This window comes from Brienomyrus brachyistius, chromosome 10 (genome assembly GCF_023856365.1).
Source record: "Brienomyrus brachyistius isolate T26 chromosome 10, BBRACH_0.4, whole genome shotgun sequence".
Lineage (NCBI taxonomy): Eukaryota > Metazoa > Chordata > Actinopteri > Osteoglossiformes > Mormyridae > Brienomyrus > Brienomyrus brachyistius.
In genome coordinates, this window is record NC_064542.1 from 12,225,035 (window position 1) to 12,246,868 (window position 21,834).

General features: G+C 45.1%; 1 protein-coding gene across 1 annotated transcript; it reads right to left on the reverse strand.

Annotated features, from left to right (window-relative positions):
- Positions 1–3,660: 3,660 nt before the first annotated feature.
- Positions 3,661–13,821, reverse strand: sparc (secreted protein, acidic, cysteine-rich (osteonectin)). Its single transcript, XM_049028854.1, has 10 exons — positions 13,669–13,821; positions 8,774–8,834; positions 8,485–8,511; positions 7,774–7,867; positions 7,048–7,169; positions 6,506–6,626; positions 5,912–6,045; positions 5,414–5,562; positions 5,055–5,203; positions 3,661–4,353 (listed from the first exon to the last, which is right to left on the reverse strand). The coding sequence occupies exons 2-10, from the start codon at positions 8,828–8,830 to the stop codon at positions 4,325–4,327; spliced, it is 882 nt and encodes a 293-aa protein (XP_048884811.1). The 5' UTR covers positions 8,831–8,834; positions 13,669–13,821; the 3' UTR covers positions 3,661–4,324.
- Positions 13,822–21,834: the final 8,013 nt, after the last annotated feature.

Below are 21,834 nucleotides of genomic sequence, written 5' to 3' on the forward strand. Positions count from 1 at the left end.
GGTGATGATTTAGGTTTTACTTGGTAAGCTTCACTGTAACATTCTATAGAATAGTCAGTCAGTCACTTCTTTAACCGGAGTGACCCAAACTCTTGGACCCATTTCTGTGCAGTGGAGATTTAAGCAATTTCCTCCGGCATAATTAAAGCATTATGATTTTGGAGATTTAGTACATGCAACCACACCTGCTCAGCGTGATTTATACTTAATGCTGTTTAATGTTTCTGTTTTGATCGCTTGCACAAGTTATACTGACTCCAGAAAAAAACGCTATGGCAAGTTTTAAAGTACAATTAACCCAAACAACAGGTTGGTCTTATACAGATGGAAGCTAAATTGACCCCCGAATTAATTTTGATGAAATGTATATATTCCACGTAGTCAGCAAAATGGGGAAATAATGGAAGGCCAGCATGTTTGGGCGGTTCGAAGCCCTATCTTTGGCGTTGCATGTTCTCCCTGTGCTGTGTCAGTTTCCTCTCACTGTCCGAAGACGTTCAGTTATGCTAACTGGTGTTGATCAGCGCCTGTGGCCCGTGATAGACTGCTATCCCATCTAGAGTGTACCCCAAGTCTCGTGACATGTGCAGCCTGGAGATGGATTAAAATATTTTGGAAGCAAGGTCAATATTTTGTTATTAGCCATATTATGGGCCAATAACCACTTTTTGGACCACTTTTTGATTCATAAAATTAGTTAGTTTGTCCTCTAGGTGGCACCCTTTGGCTTGTATATTGGCATGTGCAGAGAGCAAAAGCAGGTGGCAGTGATGGGCAGCTTTATCGTACCGTATCTGGGAAAGAGCAGTTAAAACAATTTATATGTCACTCGCGCTGGAACTCATTACTTTATGTAGAACGCAGATTTAACATTCAATATATTTAATATTGTATGCCTTCATACGGGATTGTACCATTTGTTTTCCCTGTCATGGAATATGAAATGGATAAGATAATTTTACGTTTTAATAGTTCTCGTTGCCACTGAGACGAAGGTAATTTTTTAGCTACAACAGTAGATATTTCTGTACTGTCTGTATACTGTTAGTGCACTGACAGCATGTAAACAGCACCCCAAGCCATGAGTAAATAAATTCAATTCATTATATTTTTACAAAGCGACTTTTCCAGCACGTCTTGTTGGTGGTAATTTTGAGTTGCCTGTAGCAGAACATTATTTTAGGAGAAAACATTAGCTAACCGTTTTTTAACGAGAACGACAACAGAAGTCTTCGGACTAGAAGGTATGAGGGATCTAAATGCAAAAACATCGTTTCTGAAGTATTTCATTATCTTGCAGTACTTGCATATGGTTAAAGTCATTTTAAGTAGTCATTTGTCTGACAACCTTGCTTATAAGTATACATACATACATATGCATAAATAGTGCATAAATGGATTTGTAAGTAAGTCGATTACTTGAACATCCATCCATCCTTATGTTTGCATACCTCGAAAGAATCAAAATGTTTCATGATATGTAACGAAGGTTCCACCAGATGGCGGTAAGTTATTAATTGTGAAAGGGGGCGGTAACGGGGGCGTAATCCCATCCTATCATCCAAACCTGGAAAAATAGCTATAAAATCCATGAGAATTTGCATCAGTTTACTGGCCAAAGAAAAAGCAGGCAGCTTAAGGGCGTAACTTTGGGTTGAACATTTGGGAGGTTGAGATCTCCACCCATTAATCATGACGATGTGATTATTTGGGGGGAGGGGTGTATTGACCGGTTTTGGTACCCCCCCCACCCCATCCACTCAGTAATTTACACCCATGATATCACCTTTACAACGCAAAGCTCCATTTTTTAAAATAAGCGCGACAGTTGGTTGTGTATACCCGCAACGCAGCTGTTCATGAAAACCCTGTTTCTTTATGGTTTGCTTTTTCCAGTCTGCGACAATGGCGGCTCTAACATCACTGATGTGCTTATCCTGCAGCATGGTGGCTCTTAAAATCACACCCGTTCATAACAGAGAATAACAGTAAACAGACAAGGAACTGCGATTTCGTATTTATTCCACGAAAAGATATTCGGTCTACTAATACCAAGTCCGACTTCATAGACATCTTTTAAAAATAGCTTTAAAAAAATGGTTAGTGATTTTACTGGGCAAGACGCCCTTGGAACTGCGACTTATGCTCGCAAGCTGCAGAGCGTGTAGTTTTCATGTTTTGACATATTTTTAAAGCACATCTTCGATATTTGCGATAGAGTTGTATTACTACAACGCGTGGGATCAGATATAGCTGCTAGTTTCTCATTACTGGTTAACCCCCCCCCCCCTTAAGAATACAGATCAGGGTTTTTTTCTTCAGACATTTGACGGATGTTTCTAATTATTCCTTATAACTATGTCATTTTAGGTCTTAACTACAGTTTTTGCTAAAAGTACCGGGAATAAAGTTGTTTTTTCAAGTTATTGTCGCGTAACTTCTTTCATTAAACTTTCTATTAAATCATGAAGATGAATTTTATATTATACTGGATTTTTTTGTCCGTAATCCCCCTGCCAAAAGCCTGCACTTCACCGTGCAAAGACACTTATGAGTATGACTGTAATGAGTAAGAACGCACTCCTAGAACCAAATCTGCACTTTGTAAATACAGTCATTACCCTACTTTGATATCCATAGCTAGTTAAGAAAGTGATATTTATCATACCAAAATATCTCTGAAAAATAGGATTCGTTTATTTGCAGCTGTTTGGGAATCCCATGACGCAAAGAAAATTGTAAGATTTCACGGTTATGGAGCTGTATGTACGTGCATGTGTGGCTGTGCGGCCGATGATGAAGGCAGCGCTGGCTCTCTATCTCCCCCCAGCCCTGTTGTGGCCGGGCGGGGCTGTGGGTCTGGCGGAGAAGGTGCAGCTGGTAACCGGGTGCAGAGGACGGCAAGCCTTTTTACCAGCGATCCCAGCTTCGCGCCGTCCCAATGTCTTTCCCAGCTGCTCGGACCTACTGGAACAAAAAGGGCACACCCAGGACCGAAACCGTTTCTGGCTCACATCTTAAATTTCCGTCCTAAAAAAAGCTCAGTAGACGTTTAAGCGTTGCTTATTTCACTAGATCAGTACAAAGCAATAAATAATACTGCTGCATTTAGGAAAAAGATACTAATGTGTTAAAGTCAAAGGCCTACTTCATAAAATTCTAAATTAATAAAAAATCCTGTCTGGAAACCATATTTAATTCACCCGAATCACACGTGCAATAAGCCATTTTTTTAAAATCACCTTTTCTGATATTATCTGGATCAAAGTATAATCACTGCATATTTAGCCTGTGTATTTCAGTTTATGAAATGTAAGGAGCTGCGTTAAAACAAATTTGGAAAAGCTAGTATGCAAATGAAAATGTGACGATTACAAAACATTTCAATACTGTAAATAAAAAAAGGTTTGCAATTAAAAGACAATTTTAATTATTTTAATGCTATATTTCTTCTCAGTCGTTTTCAGGTATTACCACGATTATTTTTTGTTGTGTATATTTTTGCACGGAGTAGGGGAGTGAATAGACGAAGTTAGAATGCAATGCCAGAAAACGTTTCTCCAACACACTGTTTTATTGATGTTAATAGTTATTAGGCTGCTCACATTGTCGCCAAAGTCAAACTGTAAAGTGGGAATAATCTCAACCTGCGAGATTCGGTTCTCATGGTTTGAAGAACGTGCCCTTTTATTGGTATAAATTTGAAAACATTTAACATCTTGCCTGTCTGCGTAACAGGGAACTATTGAAAACAAGAAAATAAAAAAAACCCTCAAGACACACAGGACTACACTTCAAATAAAACAAGGACAAATATTAACCCACCACCAAAACAGGAAAAAACACTTAAGTATATAAAAGCAAGAGAAAAGAAAATTTATTAGGAAATTTTATTTTAGTCTTACAATTCTTGCCAAATAGAACTGTATTTATTCCAAGCCCTGATTATGTGGAAAATACTATTCCGGATTTCAAATTTCGTTTTCCAGGAGCTCCATCATTACATACTTGACGACTTACACAGTCCAATCCAACTGAGCCGAAGGCACGACACCCAACCTTTGCACCATCTGTCTTTCCATCTCCCGCCAACTGACTGACAAATCTGTTTGCACAAGCAAGTTTTAGAAAGCACTGGAAGGAAGCTTGTTTGTTTGCGCTGGGTGAAAATTCGGCTGACCTGTGTATGTTTTTTTTTTTTTTTTTCCATTTTTACATTTTAGTGGTATAGGCTGTTAAAGGAAAGGATTAGCACCGTTACTGCACTTTTAATTTAGGGTTAGCACCTCATCCCGCAGATGGAGGAGTCTCTAGAGACCTATATTTAGATGACAAGGTCCTTGTCGACATCCTCTGTAAAACAGAAAACAGCCACGTGGTCAGCATTTTAAAGGGCTCATCTCATAAGCACAGCTTTCTGACAGACGTTTTGATCAAAATACAGTTTTTACCATGGTCAAGGCATTTAAGAATATGACCTGTATACATTACCACTCAAAAGATTTTGCACATCACAGGTTTTTACCACTTTTCCGTTTATTTCATAAACTGCAGATTTTAAAAAAAAGTCCTTGTTAAGCTTCAAAAAGTTGAGTGAACAGCTATAAATGAAAATATAAGTCAAAGAAGTTTCCTTTATAACATGGAAAGAGTGTGTGACAGTGTGTGTCTGACATCCTATTACCTGGTTGTGTGCTGATGGCACAGTCAAATTCTAGGCTGTCCCTTAACTTTAAATGCACTAGTTAACTAGTTTCATTCTATGATACAGAGCAGAATTTAATGTCCCTTGTAGAAATTTTTCTCTGCTGCTTTAACTACTAAAGGAGGTTACTTGGTGAATTAAAGATATGACATTTCCTTACTAATAAAGATACTTAAATGGTGAACAAACTGTACATTTATTTATCTCAGTGTGTGCAAAAACTTTTACTGGTAGTGTTTGAGTGTGTGTATGTATTTCTCAAACAACGGACACAGATGAGTCTTGCATGTTTGTCCATCTACGGATGTATGGACAGGTTGAACCTCAACGAGAGGGTACCATCACTTACGGTCTTTGATGCCAAAGCAGCCGGCCCATTCCTCCAGGGCGATGTACTTGTCGTTGTCGGAGTCGCACTGCTCGAAGAATCGGGTGGTGCAGTGTTCCATGGGAATCAGGGGGGCGCGCAGGGGGGCCAGCTCAGTGTGGGACAGATACCTGTGTCAGAGACAGACACACAGAAAGGGGGATGGGTGCATTAAGTATTATGAGTGCTATGCAATGTGTTTAGGGACATTGGGTGAATTGCATTGTGGGTAAGACTATGGGAGCTGACGTCACGTGACCCAGGCACTTTGTCTGAGGAGGATTTCATAAAGGTCTGCAATGTGATTAGAGGTACGGGCCACAGGTGACTGGAATACAAACCCGTCAACAGGATGCTGGTCCAGCTGGCCGAACTGCCAGTGCACTGGGAAGATGTACATGTTGTAGTTCTTCTCGAAATCGTGGGCCAGCAGGTCCAGGGAGTGGTCACCGGCCTCCAGCCTCTTCGCATTCTCATAGATCTTCTTCACCTGTGTGCGAGATGGAAAGGCATTAACGGTGAACATGGACTTTATGACCACAAATGCTGAACAGTGCATTCATCAACATGCTCAGCTAACAGTTGAATGGTCCTTTTAGTCGGTGAGTAACATCTGTAGAGCATCTGTAATATCTTTTGTAGAATGATGGATTTTTAAGTTGGTAAATAATTTTTTCACACGAATGGAACTTGTACCCAGCTAAAGAGGGAGTGGCCAGCATCACCAATAAGTTGATGGGGGCGGAGCTGTGAAATACATGATGTAATAGAAGGGAAACAGTAGTCCGACTAGGCAAATTGAGGTGGGGGGGGGTGGGGGGTGGGGTAGTTAAACTCACTCTGAGCTTCTGCTTCTCGGTCAGCAGGTTGTTGTCTTCATCGCGCTCGTAAAGAGTCACCAACACGTTCTTCAGCCAGTCCCTCATACGCAGGGGAAATTCAGTCAGCTCAAGATCCATGCACGGAGCAATGTCTGCCGACAAAAAACGAAAGGAAAAAGGGCCACGTGAGAATGACTGCCAGCCCCTACTAGCTAACATCCACTGAGTGGCGTTTGAGTCAAGCCAGGTCATCCTACCCATGGACAAATGGATATCTCCCTTTACAGTCACCTCCTCCTTTCCTGCCAGAATGTTTAACCAACACATTTTACCACCCTTCTACTCACCAGGCTAACAGAGGATATTGCTACTGTGTGGATCTGATACCTTACAGTCTATGAAAAAATAATTTTTCGCAGGCTCCAGTAGTGACCTTCTTGTGACCTGAACTGAGTATCTTTAGGTCTGTGTCCTTATTTGTGTTAAGAAATGCAGGACAAGCCACAGCCTGAAGGAGAGGCCTATCGTCCAGGGGCCTGTTAGTCTGTCAGCTCTTCCCAGCTGCCTGATGTAGTCAGGGCTCCACGATCACCTGAAACAGACGCTACTCACATTTGCAGGGCCCGATGTAGTCCAGGTGCAGCTTGTGTCCCTTCTTGGTCCCCTCCAAGGCGCACTTGGAGGTGAAGAAGTGGCAGGAGGAGTCATAGGTCTTGTTGTCTGTGCCACAGACCTGAGTGGAACCAGAGCATTAATTGGCTTGGTTAGCTTGTGGTCTTAGTGGGTTGAATTCACCTGAATGGCATTTGACAGTGTAGACAGAGAGGAATTCAAATCTGACGTTGGCTGCCGATCATGGGATCTGGAGAACTGACTCTCGAATACTAGTGAAACTAGAATGATACAAGTTTCAGCTAAAACTGGTACCAGTGGCCATTCATTGTCCCCATCTTCGGGGTCCGGTCGATCATTTCTGTAGAGCAAACTGATCTTCTGAGACCCCTCAGATGGTTCACATTGTTGCTCCCTTCCAACTCCCTGCCAGACAGGCCATATTTTTTCGCTTCCTACTGGGAGATGAGAGGGACCAAAAACGTGGTCTGCCTGGGTGCTTCCGAGGATCAGTTTGATAAACGCTCCCATGGAGTACTTACATGCTCATACTCGCTCGTGGCCTCGGGGCAGGTGGAAGGGTCCTGGCATACGCAAACTGGAGTGTTGCTCTCATCCACCTCGCATACCTTGCCCTTCTTGCAGTGGTAGTTGAGGCAGGGGTCTGCATGCAGGACGTACAAATGGGGGTGAACATAGCTGCACCAGCAAAATGTGGTTCTCTCCCCCGCTTCCCCTTTTAGGGAATGATTATATGTTTCTACTTGAAGCCGAAGAACATTCCTAGTTCCCAAAAAGAAATTTCATTTGCCATCTTTGCCATGGGCAGAGTCTGTGATTAAATAAATAAGACTTTAAAACTGCGCTCCCTGAAAATGTATAGCTGAATAAAGCGTATAATTATAGTTGTGTGTATTTTAAATGAGGTAGTCTTTCATTACTTGGGTTTCGCTGGCCTACATGTTTTGCCACATTTCTGTTAAATGTGCAGAGGTTTCGAATGTTTGTTTCTAAAATCTTCAGAAGGTTCTGACCTCTCGCTGAAGTGTCTTGTACATTATGTCACAGTATTTCCTTTTAGATTCTGATGGACATGTTTCTTTTTAAAGTGTGCATCTTCTGTTTATTTCACAGGCTAAAAGAATAGGATCTTTCAGGCTGTGATTCTTATCGGGGTTTTTAAAGAGGTCTTTTATCTGTAAATGAACAGGGGGAAACCTGACATTGTCACAAGTACCATCCATCATCACATTGGTGCTGAAACTCACTCTCAGCAACAACATCCTCCTCGACCTCAATGGCCTCATCAAACTCTCCGGTCTCCACCTGGACTGGGTTTGCGCCCACTTCCATATCCTGTACCTACACAGGGGACAACCAGAACATTAACGCCAGGCCCGCTCTCTTCCACCTCTCTGCAAGCACCTTGTCCAGTACAGCCGAGCTGAAAGGCCAGAACTCGTTTACAGGCACTGTGCGTAAACGGTGCGGTTTCCCTGCTTGTCTGCCGTGCCTGAGGGAGCATTGTCCAGGAGACCCAGGCAACCGCTCAGGCATCCGAGCGGACAGACAGTGAGGAAACAAACTTGTCGTGGCGCTACTCTTGGCTACACGTGAGGTCCTGCATTTGCTCACACTTTCCTCACCAGGAAATGAAGTGAGGGCACGTCTGTTAATGGACTGGGGAGGGAAGGGAGCAGGGTTTTCAGTGTGGGGAGGGGGGTTAAACAATGTTCTGGAGTAGGGCTGCTGGGGGAATGTGTGGGAACCACTGGACGAACCCCTACAAGGTTTACTCAGAGTCTCCCACAGGATGGGAGTTCAGGGACCTTTCGTCCTACATCAACACTTGTCCATGCATAAGGGGTTTCTCCTGGAAAGTAGTATGGTCCTGGACTTTCGAGCACACCAGCGTTGCGGAACTTGGCAAAATTTAGCCCTGGACATCCCACAATTCATGGACCCTCCACTTTGCTTACCTCCACTAACATTTTCTCCTCTTCAGTCTGGAAACAAGCGAGAAAAGACAATTAGCAACCGCTGCCCTATGGTAAGTCTTTACAATTTTTCTGATAGCCATAGTTTCATAAACATATGTTTATACCTTTATTTACAAAGCTGGAAGAACAAACACCTAAAAGATTAAGTCACTTTAGAGGATGGTATATTTTACATGTATGACTTTTCTCTGTACTATGTAAATCTTTCTTTGTCTATGTGGAATTTGGGAGCAATTCAACATTTGGGAATCCATTCTCGGTCTCTCACCGGGGCGGCTAAGGCCTTGCCCGCCAGGCACAGTGCGAAGATCAGCCACATCCGCATGGTTCTGGGGGAAGAACAGACATGACTGTTAGCCACAAGCTGCAGGCCCTACCATTAAACCAGCAAACGTGCCGGTGGTCACCAGAGCGCAAAATCATCGCAACGACAACGCAGGAAACTCCTGCTGTGATAAATTAATTGAGAGAAATGCACATAATTGTAGGGTGATTGTTGTTTGGCTGTGTCTGCCAGTCATACATGATAATCCCAGTTGTTGACCGTTAGTCAATGTGAAATCCAGTGGCATCTTGCATTGTAATGCGAAATTCAAGTTGAGATAGTAAGGAATTGAGTGCCTCTGGCATCTCGCTCGTACACAGGGCTCGCCTTGGCTTGTGCGGTGTGTCCGATCTTGCAGAAACCATGTGTGAGCTTTGACAGCCAACTATGCCTAGACACAGGTGGGAGGTGGGAACTCAGAAGGATGACTATATTCCCATATTGCCTGTTCTCTCCCCAATGTGTCGGGGAGTCTTTTGTTCCTCCTTTTGACATTCCAATCAAGCCGGGAAGCAGCGGAGCGAAGACAGGAAGATGAGGATGGAGCTCGAGGTGAAGGTCATGCTGTACAGTAATGGGAGTCTGAGGCGCTTGTCATTTTGGACAGAACATCTGGGTGGTTATTCAAAGCAAGACACAACCTTTCATTCAACAGCCTGAATAAACATGCATGTATTACTTACACCATTATTGTTCAAATATCTAACTTAGTTTAACATATCACTATCATTAAGTATCACTGTTCTATTCTGTTCTATTCTATTCTATGTTCAAAATAGTGCCACTGAAGGATACTTGTCATTACATGCAGGAAATCTCTAAGTGTCAGCAGCATGCTTGCATGAGTGCACTGGACAGGCCTTTGCTATTGAGTTTACTGCATTTTTGAAACCAGATTTTCAGCTCTGGAATACAGGTAACCCCAGGCCTTTCGCCATATTTTATTCTAGTTACATGGGTGATGAACATCGTCAGGAGAGATTGTAGGGCTTCTGGACAGAATCAGCCATGTCTTTGGGGGTGGAGGAGTGAGAACGAACCTAAGCATTGCAAAGCTACTCTGAAGCTGTTATCTACACACTGATACTGTTGCTGAGTGTTTTGCTCAGACACCCGGGGATGCAAATGTGTCGCCAGTGGCAACGGTAAAAAAATGCTTTAACGTTTTAATCCATGAAACCATCAGTCTGTTTTCGCGACCATGGAAATCCCAAATCCCGAAGTCTCCATTCGGGAATTCCAGTCCAGTATGATAGGGAATTACAGTATGGGGATATCTGAGGAATGTGTGCATTAGGTGGTCCTATGAGCAGGCATGCCCCACCGAATCCAACATCACATCCCAGCCACATGGAAACCCCGAGGGCGAAGGGATGTGTACGGTGCAGAATGTTCCGCTGTTTCTGCTCCCGTGTGACAGAGAGGTGCTATTTCACGGACATCTCCGAAAACAGCTTGTGTCAGCGGACACGGGCGGGCGGGGGGGGGGGGCCCTCCGGCTGGTGCGGACCCGTCTGTGTTTACCTTGGAGGGGGCTGCTGTTTCTGGCGTGAGGGCACGGCTTGACGTAAGGACGAAAACAAATTATTTTGCTTGGAAACCAGTTCCGGTCATCAAACGGGCCAGAGGGAAAGGAACCTGCTTCGGTGTGTAAGGTGCCTCTGTTCCTCTGTATTTCATTTTGAGCAGGCAAACATTGTAAACAGCATAAAGAAAACTGTCCCACCGAGCTTGGGTCCTTCAAACTCAGTGTGACCCTTGATGTAAATGGTCCTCAATGGATTTTCCATCATGAAAGTTGGCTTAAAGCCTCTATACTGTGCTACGCCCCTATAGTTTGGGGCTATGACCAATTCCGCAGTATTATTTATGTTTCACAACGTACCAGAGCCAGTCTGCCATATTGGTGGCTAAAGCCAGACTAAAAGCAAACTCAGGTGGTCCGTGACCTTTGACCTCTGCCTGCTATTTCCATTTTTTCTGGGAATGCCCCTGTCTGTCGTCCTGCTCATTGACAGTGGGGGGCTATAGTGAAGGCTGGGTCTTATGGGACCAAGATGAGGATATTTAGACCATTTAATGAGTAGTGACTCATGTGGTAAAAACACAGGAAAATTGTAGCTGATTACATCACCAGTTTAAAACTAGCCTTTTTCCTGCACCTCAGTTGGTTCCCCCCCCCCCCCCCACTGCACCATGACTACAAACCCCACCCAAGCCAACCCTGAGTCGGCAGTTTTACTTTCACCACATGTATCAAAACGAAAAGCATCTATACTATTGACCAAAACTGTGGAAACACCTAGTATTTTTGGCAATATGCTTTAAAAATGACTACACAAATATTACCAGTAATGTTTAAAAACAATGTTACAAATTTCATACATTAGGCCATTAAATAAGTAACTGGAGTTGTATAATCTCTAAAAATTGGAAGCGTTTTTTGACCACTAATGCTATTTTCAGTTTTTTTTACCCTCAAACTGTTAAAGCAGAGATTCTCAGCAGCTTTGATGCATGTCTTCGATTATTGTTTTGAACCAAGTTCAACTCACAAAATATAGAGCTGGCTGTGATTTTTCTTTTTTGTTTTTTGACTGCTGAGAAAAGTGCATTATAGTCTTGGGAAGTTCGGGATCCCCGAAGAAAGAAAAAAACACAAGGAACAGGAGGGATTGGCGAACAAAGCCGAAAGACGATCCGTCACCGTGGCAGACCGGGCCTCCGCTAAAAGCGGTGAGCTGGGACGGCAAAGAGGGGACGCGAGTGAGACAAAGGCCGGAGTCAGAGGACACTGAATGAGGGGGGCTGTCTGCGAAACCCGACCCTGACGCCAGCTGACCTCGCCGCCCCCGTGTGGCCTCTTTGCGCCGCACAGATAAGCTCTCTCAGTCGCCGGATCTGAGATCTAACTTCCCCGATGTTCAGGCTTTATCTTCCTCTAGCGATTTCGGCGTCCTAAACATCTCCTCTCAATCTCATTTCCTGCGGCGCAAGGTGGTGTCGAGCCGAGGCGTCTGCACGCATATGTGAGGGGAATGTACACACGAGCGGCTGCCAGCAGTTATACGGATCCTCCACGTTGCGTTTGCACATTTCTGCAGCCATCCAGCTGTCCTCCGTCACTTGGCGGAAATATGTAGATTATAATTTTTTTTTTGGAACATGGAGGGAAAAAAAAATCTTATCTGGTGCTGACGCTATCTCACATTTATTTGGAAAGTATGGTCTGCAGAAATAATGAGCTTCCACTGCATGCACTGATTTTTTCTGTGAGTTTTTTTTGGAGTTTAAAAGCCAACCACACAGTAACTGAGGGACACTTAAGAAACCCTGTTATTATGTCTTGCTTTCATCCTAGAAGTATGAGTTACCCCCCCCCCCCCCCACACACACACAGAAACACACCCACACCCGACTCCACCTCCGGATAAACCTTTTCCATCTGTAAGGACCCCCCCCCCCCAACTGCCAGCATCACTGTTTATTTCTCCAACTTGAAATCATTGTCGAGTTCCGCTGTTAACCCTATCCGCCCCCCCCACCCCCCCCCATGGCACCTGGACAGTAGCTTCTTCCTTTCCCAGGTGGCATTTTGTTCTGGGGTCCCTGGCACACTGTCCCCCTGTTACAAGGCTGCATGTCCACACTTCTGACCCCTGGTATCCCCCCCGGCGACTAGCCCAAAATGTGATTAAGGTACTTTCCCAGCGGTCCATGGAACCCAAGGAATGTGTAAAACCATATTCAGCCAAGTGACTCAAGCCCTCCCCTATCTGAGCCTCGGATCCTGTCCCAGAGAGACTGGGCCTCTCTGCGTGACGGAACAAAAAAAAAATCAAGCGCCGCTTCGCTAAATTGATTTCAGAGATCAACGTGTAACGTTTCAGACTGAAACAATAAAAACTCAAAGATGGATCGCAGAGACAGAGCAGTTCTGCGGATGGGAACGTGACTGCACTGTTGTGCCTGAGTTGTGCCTGAATGGAGACCCCCCCACCAAGGAAAGACAGCAGATTTTGACAGTCTCCTGACCATCCGGAGAAAGAAGATATTTGCCAAGCCCCCACAACAGCTGGTTGGGGTTGCCTTGGAAACACGCATTCCTTTACTGCGAGCATTTGGGAGGGTCTATTCAATAGGATGTCTTCCCCCAAACTCCTTTTTTTTTGTGGGGGGGGGGGGGGGGACTATTTTCCTCCTGCCCCTCCTCCTGCCTATGTGGCAGTCATAATTTTGAACATCATGCTTCTACAATGTTATTTTGAGCCCTGAGACTCTGGCTGTTTGTTCTTGAGCAGATAATCCTGACTGGCGGATTATTCTCTTTCTCCTTAACAAGCGAGTGGTGGGACAATTCGCAGGAAAACCACACAAGTTTTTTTCTTCACAACTATATTAAGTTACTGACTCATCAGCAAAACAACCTTAATTGCTTACTTTGACAAGACGGTTCTGTCCTGCAAAAATTACTCAGATCTTATTCCCGCAGGAAAAGAGTGGCCATCTTGACATCTCAGTCACTTCACGCAAACATAAAGATGCAATTTATATGGTCCAATACGACTTTATACACTTAGTAACTGAATAACCATGATAGTTTGTCTAGTATTGTCTAGTATTTTTTTGTTGTTGCAAAGACTAAACTTTGTCCATATGCATCCATGATCTTGTTTCTAAACAGCACAAGTCTGCACTCTACAAAGGTTTTGAGTGTTTTTAACAGCTACTAAAAATGACTATTCTTAGATTTCTAAAACCAGTGGTTCGATTATCAATAAAAAGCAGCCGTACGGTTGTACTGAGCAATGCCACCGAGGGAGGGGGGGTCCCCTTACCTTGAGTGTAGAGCAGTTCAGCCGAAGAGTTACTCTGTCGTCTGTGACCCGGGAGAATCTAACAGCAGCCCCCAGTTTGGGAGGAGGCAGTAATGGGGGGGCGGCCCATTGAGCTCAGCAGCTCTGAGCAGCAGGGCGGGCTCTGTCGGACTTAACCCTCTGTTCACAGACACACGGCTGTCCCCCACCTTGGAAGTATGGTTGTTTAAATTTGGTTTTCATTTGTTATCTATTTTTCAATCATACCAAGTTTATTTACCCCCAAAAATGGGTGACGTCCAGAAGCTGCTCCCTGTGCTGTTAGGTGCTGCTGAAGTTTCTTTGTGGAACTTGGATTCCTTCAAAACGTAGCTGATGAAACCATCACTCTTTTTTATCACTTTTGTCTTATCACAGAGTATCCCTAACAAAGACAGGCTTATATATCGAACTAAGGAAGTAAAGCAAATGAAGATGTTAACTTTTTCATAAAGAATTTCAGAATGTTTTGACTCACTAAATAGCTAAAAGACTTGAAGGCAGCGACAAAGCCACTGATGTAGTGGCAATTAACATGTGTTTTTATGGCTGGCTTTGCTGCCTCATACCTCTGGGACCCGGGTTCGAGTCTCCGCCCTGGCTCCCCGTGTCATGTCATGTTGTGGGGATACCTCTGGGCTGTTCCCTACCTTGAGTTTGTTACCTCATTTTCCTAGTAGATGTGATTGTCCTGCAGCCAGCTTTCACCTGTGGCATGCAGCTGTTAGTTTGCTAAACTTAAGCTTTTTTCCAGTGGATTTCAAGGCTGTTTGATGGTGGGAGGGCGGAGGGAGGGGGGGGAAGACAGTGGTTGTGTCCATAAACACCACAACGTTTACTTACAGAAATGTTCAGCTTTGCAGTAGCCGAACTGAACAGATCCTCCAGTGAGAGTCCATTATCCAGGGCTCCGGCCCCAGTGTTCCCAGTCCGAGGGCTGCATTCTGACATCCGGTCAGGGCTGCAGTGATCTACGATGCGGTGCCCGGAAAAACGGGACGTGCCCCGGTCAGGCGGGACACACACAGACACACACAAAAATTAAGCAAACATGAGTAGTTGTGTAATGAAAGATGACAGGTTGGATTAATTCAGTGTGTTAGGCTGAACTTACTGAACTAACACTGTAATTAAAACTTCAGTTAGTTCTTATTGTACGTTTCTGCCATTTGTGACCTTCGGAGGAGAAGCTTTGGCTGATGGCGACAGGCCCTGTGTCGGCAAAGCAGCACAGTCTGAGCACCAGGGAACAGATACTAGTGGGCAAAATTGTGGAAACGCTTAGCATTTTTGGCCTTATGTTATAACAATTAATACACGGATACTGGTGATAATCAAAGAATGCTTACAGACATCACTGGATGACTAAATAAGTAACTGGGGTAACTAGAATAAAATCTCTAAGAACTAGAACTGTTTCCACAATTTTGGCCATTAGTGTAAAGCCACATGATTCAGCACCGGTTCCCCTAACGGACCCTGCAAGATCCCATCTGCGATGGATTATTTATGTCTGCCTTTGCAATGCGGACGAGTCAAGAGAAAAACATCTGGATAATACAGGGCGGGTGTGTGTGTGTGTGAGTGTGTGGGGGGGGGGTGACAGCTGCTGTAAGACGTGGCACTGGCTTTCTCGCTTCCTTCTCGGGATGGGGAGCAGAGCCGTAATTACCCAGCTTTCAGGATCTGCCCACGTGGCGCTGTCTGCGTTCTGAGGAAGCAAGTCTGTGCGAGGAACCCGTCCCGCTAAACCGGAGTCCGGAACGCCGCCAGACAGCACACACCTCAATGTCCCGGCCTGCGTTCACACGCTTCCAGCCCTCTTTTAGAATGTTCCGGCGTGCTTTTTTTCATGAGGGTGAACGCCTCATTATAACCCATTGCCCGTTACTGTTGCCTAGACGTTGGGTCTGCGCCCGCCTGTGTCCCGAACACCTTTCCGAGGAGTGAGGTGCTGGCGCGATTTTACATGATGCAGCGGATATCGAGTGCCTCCCCCTGCCTTTTCCAAACAGACTTCGCATGGACGCTGTAAATTCTCCCATGATCCCTGGCAGCTGTCAGAAAGGCCCCTTTCATTGCAGCATACCTGCACTTCCCTCCACACTGGCCCAGTGACGGAAGATTGTGTCACCTTTTGGCCATGATTAAATGACAGCCTTTAAGATCTTTAATTCCGCTTTTACTGGAAGAAAGCAGCCACCGTGGTCCCCCCCCCCCCTCCACCGGTCATTCCAGATGGGCCTGTCTGACACGTATCAGTCAGGAGAATCGCCATAACAACCCCTGCTTCTTCAAGAGAGTCAAGGCCCGTCATCCATCTTTGTGGTCTTAAGTGACATCTAGGGCGCCATCACGCCGTTTGGAAGGAGAACCTCTTCGTTTAGAGGCTTCCTGCGAGGAGAGTGACGAGGACAGAGTCATACAGGACATCGCAGTGCCTTTAGTCTCAGTGCAGAATCAGCCATCCTGCAGAAAGGCGCCGGTCAGCACTCTAGGCTTCACCAAGCGCTCATCAGGTCGGTGCAAGGACAGTGACGAGGACAGTGACGAGGACAGTGACAAGGACAGTGACGAGGACAGTGACGAGGACAGTGACAAGGACAGTGACAAGGACAGTGACAAGGACAGTGACGAGGACAGTGACAAGGACAGTGACGAGGACAGTTACAAGGACAGTGACGAGGACAGTGACAAGGACAGTGACAAGGACAGTGACGAGGACAGTTACAAGGACAGTGACGAGGACAGTGACGAGGACAGTGACAAGGACACCATGACAAAGGACTGGGATGCACAGATCAAGAAATGTAGCTGAACAAGGGGGCAGCATAAAGTAATATCCACTTCTTCAATGGCATAGGAACCCAGGGGGACGAGGGCGGTGTGTACCCCCCAGTATTTAACTTAACTTCATTGCCAGTCTCCCCCCCCCAAAACACAGACCTTTTCATTTAAATGATTAAGCTGAGACCCCGTCCCCCGCCCCCAAAATAAGACTGTCTCCTGCCCCCTTGCACTTGCCTGTTTGCTTTTGAAAAACTCAGATATTACCTGTATTATTAAATAAAGTACGGATATAACACATATTTTTATTAATTAGTCTCTAAAGGTTTTATCGGTTTGCGTTAAATGATTTGTGGGTAATTGTTTTGTGATCGTTCATCACCGCATTCTCAGTGATGCTCCCCTGGGTCTGCAGTGCAGGCACAGCGGGGGGAGGACATAGGGTTAGCAAAGTGGCAGGGGACATGAAAGTATAAGGTTTTCGATTCAGCACAAGGGAGACACACGAGAAATCAAAGAGACTTTGGGTTGAGGAGAGCAACTTTAAAGGGGTGTTGGATAGAGCACCAGTGTATTTTAACAGTGTTTTTCAGTGCATGTGTGATTGGCTCTGATTGGATAATGTCCTCATTGGTTAGGTGCAGTTTTATGTATATGTTTATGTATATGTGTATCTATAATTTTTTCCCTGCTTGGTCTTTGGGCCTCTGCCTTGTAAACTGGTACCCACAGGAGTAACAGCGGAGATCTGTGATCTCCTCCATCCCCAGTGGGCCTCGGGTTCCGTTGTGTCCTCTTTTAAAGTTTGCCGAGGGACCACAAGCCGACGGGGGTTAGCCAAACAGGACACCGCCGTATCCCAAATAGCTCCTGGTCACCTGAGTTTAAAAAGGTTTACCGGGTACCGTTCTTGAACTCACAGTCTCCTTGTAAACACCTCTCACAAAATAACCTTCAGACACCTGGCCGGTATAGCGGGACTCCTTCACTTTCCCCTGAAATGTTCCAGGAATTCAAACATAGTTTGTGTTCCACTCAGAGGCTTTTATTATGGAATCATCAGTATTTCCACAACCCCCCCCCACTTTCCCAAAGGTACCTCTCTGCACTCACCTCCCAGTCGACCCCCTCCCTTTCCCACCCCCCCCTTCCCAGGCCCACAGTGTCATTTAATTCCCGTAAAATAGACCACACAGCCCAAGGATGGAGCCCTGTGCTGCAAGACAAAAACCTGCGGAACGTCATGGTCGTGTTCGTGGCTGTTTCCCAGCTTTGTTTACAGGTTCGTGAGGAACAGGCTTTGACTAATGCTGCCTTTGGGGGGGGGGGGGAGGGGGGATGGGTGTCTTCTGCCGGCAAAGCTCTGGAGACATGGCTGCAGGAAGTCCAGCAGTCTGACCCAGAAAGTTGAGATGGGCCTTGTGCTGTCTGAACTACAGGGAGCAGAATGGAAGCTGGATCCCACCCAGACCCCTGCCTGCATAACATCTAATCCGCGTCCTACTGATCCTCACGGAGTGAGAGACAAAAAACCAAAATCCATCCCACTGATATAACCAAGAAACTATGTCACCAATTTTTCTTTTTTATTGCTATACTTACCCACTACTTAAGTTTACTTCTCATTCGTCAACACACCAGCTAGTTACCTTATATCCACTCATCCATCCATCCATCCATCCTTGCATTCATTTATCTTTTAACCTTGGGCTAATCCACTTACCCTGGAAAGCCAGAAAACACGTGTGCCTTGACCATTAAAACTTGAACTGGGTTCTAGAAGTAGTTTGGTGCAACGTTGTGAAAGTGTTGTGGAGAAAATGGTAATGAGTCACAGCTCCTAAGCCCCGGGAGGGCTGCCTGACTTATCATGGAAGAATGGGCTTGGTACAAAGGGGCCAAAGTCACAGGAACCAAAGGACCGGCAGAAGATCCTCCATGCTGGTGCCAGGAACATTTAAAACTGAGATGCATTCACTATGAAACCGCGATCCAATGGTGGACATTTCAGGTCCACTGTCACTCTTTATACTCAATCTTGGTCTGAAATGTCCACCTCTGCTGCTGTCTTCACCCTCTGTGCCTCTTTACCTTTAACTGGCTTAACTACACTAATTTCTCAATTAAAACCGTAAACCACCCATGAAATAACAAACCTAGAAAGGAAAAGACAATTATGTACTTCTGAATTTACTTAGAGTGCTTAATCTCATTTTTGAAACTTTGTCGAGGTTTGTAGATTTAATTGTTTGTTTTTTTTTGCAGTGTTGTCACGGAGACACTGTAAACATGTTTCCCTGTGAATACAAATCCTGGTCCTTGTCAGATGGATCGGGGGCAATTCACTTCCTCTGGCCCCTCATCTCTCTGTACCTCTAAGACACATGGTGCAGAGAGTCTCACGGCCCTGAAAAGGCCCCTTTAGCGTGCATTGCTTAATGAGAGTGAGTTATACCCCCCCCCCCAAGTAAGCACCTACCCTTTCTTCAACATGTTATGAACATAACTGGAAAGCATAACTCATAGTTTTTTATGGCGTCAGTGCACATGTGCACTAGCCCCTACCAACACAGCAGGGAGGATGACTAATCTTTGCACCAGCCTTGGTCATGTGACAATAAAGATTCCATGGTGTTCTACTGTCTTCTATGGCATCCTGTAAGGCCGACGTAATGCATCCTACTTTGGTGGAAATCTGCTCCCAGCTGGGATTTCTAGCTCTTGACACGTGTCTCTTGAGGGGGACAGAAATGTGAGATGAATGAGAATATTTTCCGCAAACATAAAAGCTCATTTAAGGTTTTGTCTAGTTTTAGGGTTATTGGAAAGTGACCTCTGGTCATGCTAAATAGTCAGCAGCATAAAGAATTCTGTCTATTCGTCTGGACTTGTGTCAGCTATTCAGCTGAAGTTAAAAGGATGACTAACCTGTGAAAAAAACGTTTCTTTGTCCAAATGCCGCTATCCTGGCTCTTGCCCGTACAATCTGCAGAATTCATAGACCTAATTGATGTTCCTTTTGATGTCCTCCTCCTGCTGCCTTCTGTAGATCAGGACATAACACTAGTGATGAACGAAATGACGCTTCATGAACCATTTGCTGTAGTTTGTGACTACACTAGATGGCGCTCTCAGTTCAAAAAAAGAGCACAAAGGGAGCCCCAGAGCAAACCAAGAGCACCATTTATAAGAGTCAAAAAATGCAACAAATGCTTCATGAAGGTCTTTTATCCATGACTGCAGAGCACTGCTCAGTTTGACTCTTTTCCCCCCTTAAATAAGCACGCTCCAGCTTGCCCCAGCCTTATCTGCCTGTCCCCTCATGCGATGGAGAGCCAGATGCATCGCCGGGAGGGAGCGAGCTGTTCAGAAAGGTTCCCCAAACATGTGATTTGTTAGACGCTTCTCCAGGCGATAACTTTGTGAAGGACACTAACAGTCTAAACATGTGCCCCGTCCTCCTCCTGGGTGTATCTCTGTCTCGCCGTCCTCGGCCAGCCGGTCACCAGGTGCCCGTAGGTGCCACCCCAGTCTGCCAAAGATTCCGGCGTACCCACATTCACAACATCAGGCCCAGAAATCCAGAAAATTTAAATCCCTCCGAAAAAAAACACCAAGCTGGTAAACACAGATCTCACCCATTGATATTTAAATCTAATCTCTCCAGTTTTTTTCTCCTCTATACTGCCAAAAGGTAACACAGTTGTCAGTTTTCCTGCCATTATTTACTTTTGAAACGGCTGGAGTGAAAGACAGTCACCCATTTCCAAAGAAGCGAATCTCAGACCCAGGGACGTGGTATTTTCAGCGTGCTCGGAGCTGACAGCTGCCATGGCAACGACAGGCTGGCGTCACCGTTATAGACGAGTCAGTCTTACGGGGATTAAACCCGGCTTTGTGAAAGGAGAGAATTCTTGGTTTCACCGTGGGAGGATGGACCAATCAGCAAACATAAAAACCCAGCATGTGACAGCTGCTCATTGTAAATGTAATACGGTTTAGCAAGGACTTGCTGGTCGCTGGTGCATATAGGTATTCGGTCTGAACACATATTCCTAAAACAACTAACGACCTTTTCAAGATGTGTCAGACAGCGTGCTAACTTAATCAGTGTGTAAGTACGATATGGTTACCTATTCTACAACATGGATGTAAACACATGAACAGTACTGAATCTCAAGAAACATACAAAATAAGTTTAGAATTCGTTATTTATGTTAACACATGCATAATTCTTACATTTAAGCTGTTTATACGTCACTGAGGATGCGTCCCAGTGCATCTAGGAGATGTTTCTTGCATTGATTGTGAATGAAAAATGAAAACAATGTGAATTTTCAAAGCCCCTCTAGAGACATTTAGTAGAATAATTTTTTCTTTATATCTTAAAAAAAATATCTGTGCGTTCCCACAGAGGGGGCTAACAGAGTGTCTTGCGCTATTTGGCAGCAGGGACTTGAGACACAGCGTGCGCTTAAGGGCACGCTCTGATTGGATCGGGTAGGAGATGAGCGTGTGCCAATGGCAGCTGGGTATCCGGGAGCCATGCTGCCAACCGACGCCCAATATGGGGCGGGATCACGTGCCAAGGAATGAAGAGGACCACAGATTACAGGGGTATATTAACTTCACTGGAGGTCCCCCAGGTGAGCCACTTGAGCTATTTAAAAATGAATTTAGAAATATTTAAAATAATTGTTGCAACAAAATATGAAGCAATGTCAATAATGTAATTCTGTGAGGCAGGACCCCTATTTATCCATTGGGGGGCCCTTGATTTTGGTGAATCTACAGCTAATGAGCGGTTGAACATGGACGTTACCAAAAAAAACACCCAGGGAGGTAGCCAAGCTTAATCCTCATGTTTGTCCTCTTAATTAGATTATGTCAGCTTACTGTCAGTGTAGGACGGACATTGGCTGGACATGTGGGTTGTGTCAGGTAACGAGGCCATCCAGTCATTTTCCCTGTGCCTCACTACCAATCACATAACGATGCCAAACTCTGATGCTCAAGCCCAGGGTCACACAAAACACAACTGAGCCCCCCAAAAATTCTACAAACCAAAGCTACCTCTATCCACGCTCACATGATCTCTGAGTCCCTCCCACTCCCGCTGCGGGCAGCCCTGCTCAGGTCCACGTACCCTTAGGGCCTCTCCCTGGTCCTGTGTTACCCTTGTGCTAAAAGCAGAATGGCTGTCCTTTGTTACCATGCTTTTTCCCTTTATTTACCTAACTCCATCTCTACTCCGGTAGCGAGATAAGATTCCCTCGTCACAAGGTTCTGTACATCGACCCAAATTATAGCATTACCGTGAATGATGCGAGATATATTACGAGACCCAGACAATGCTAATGG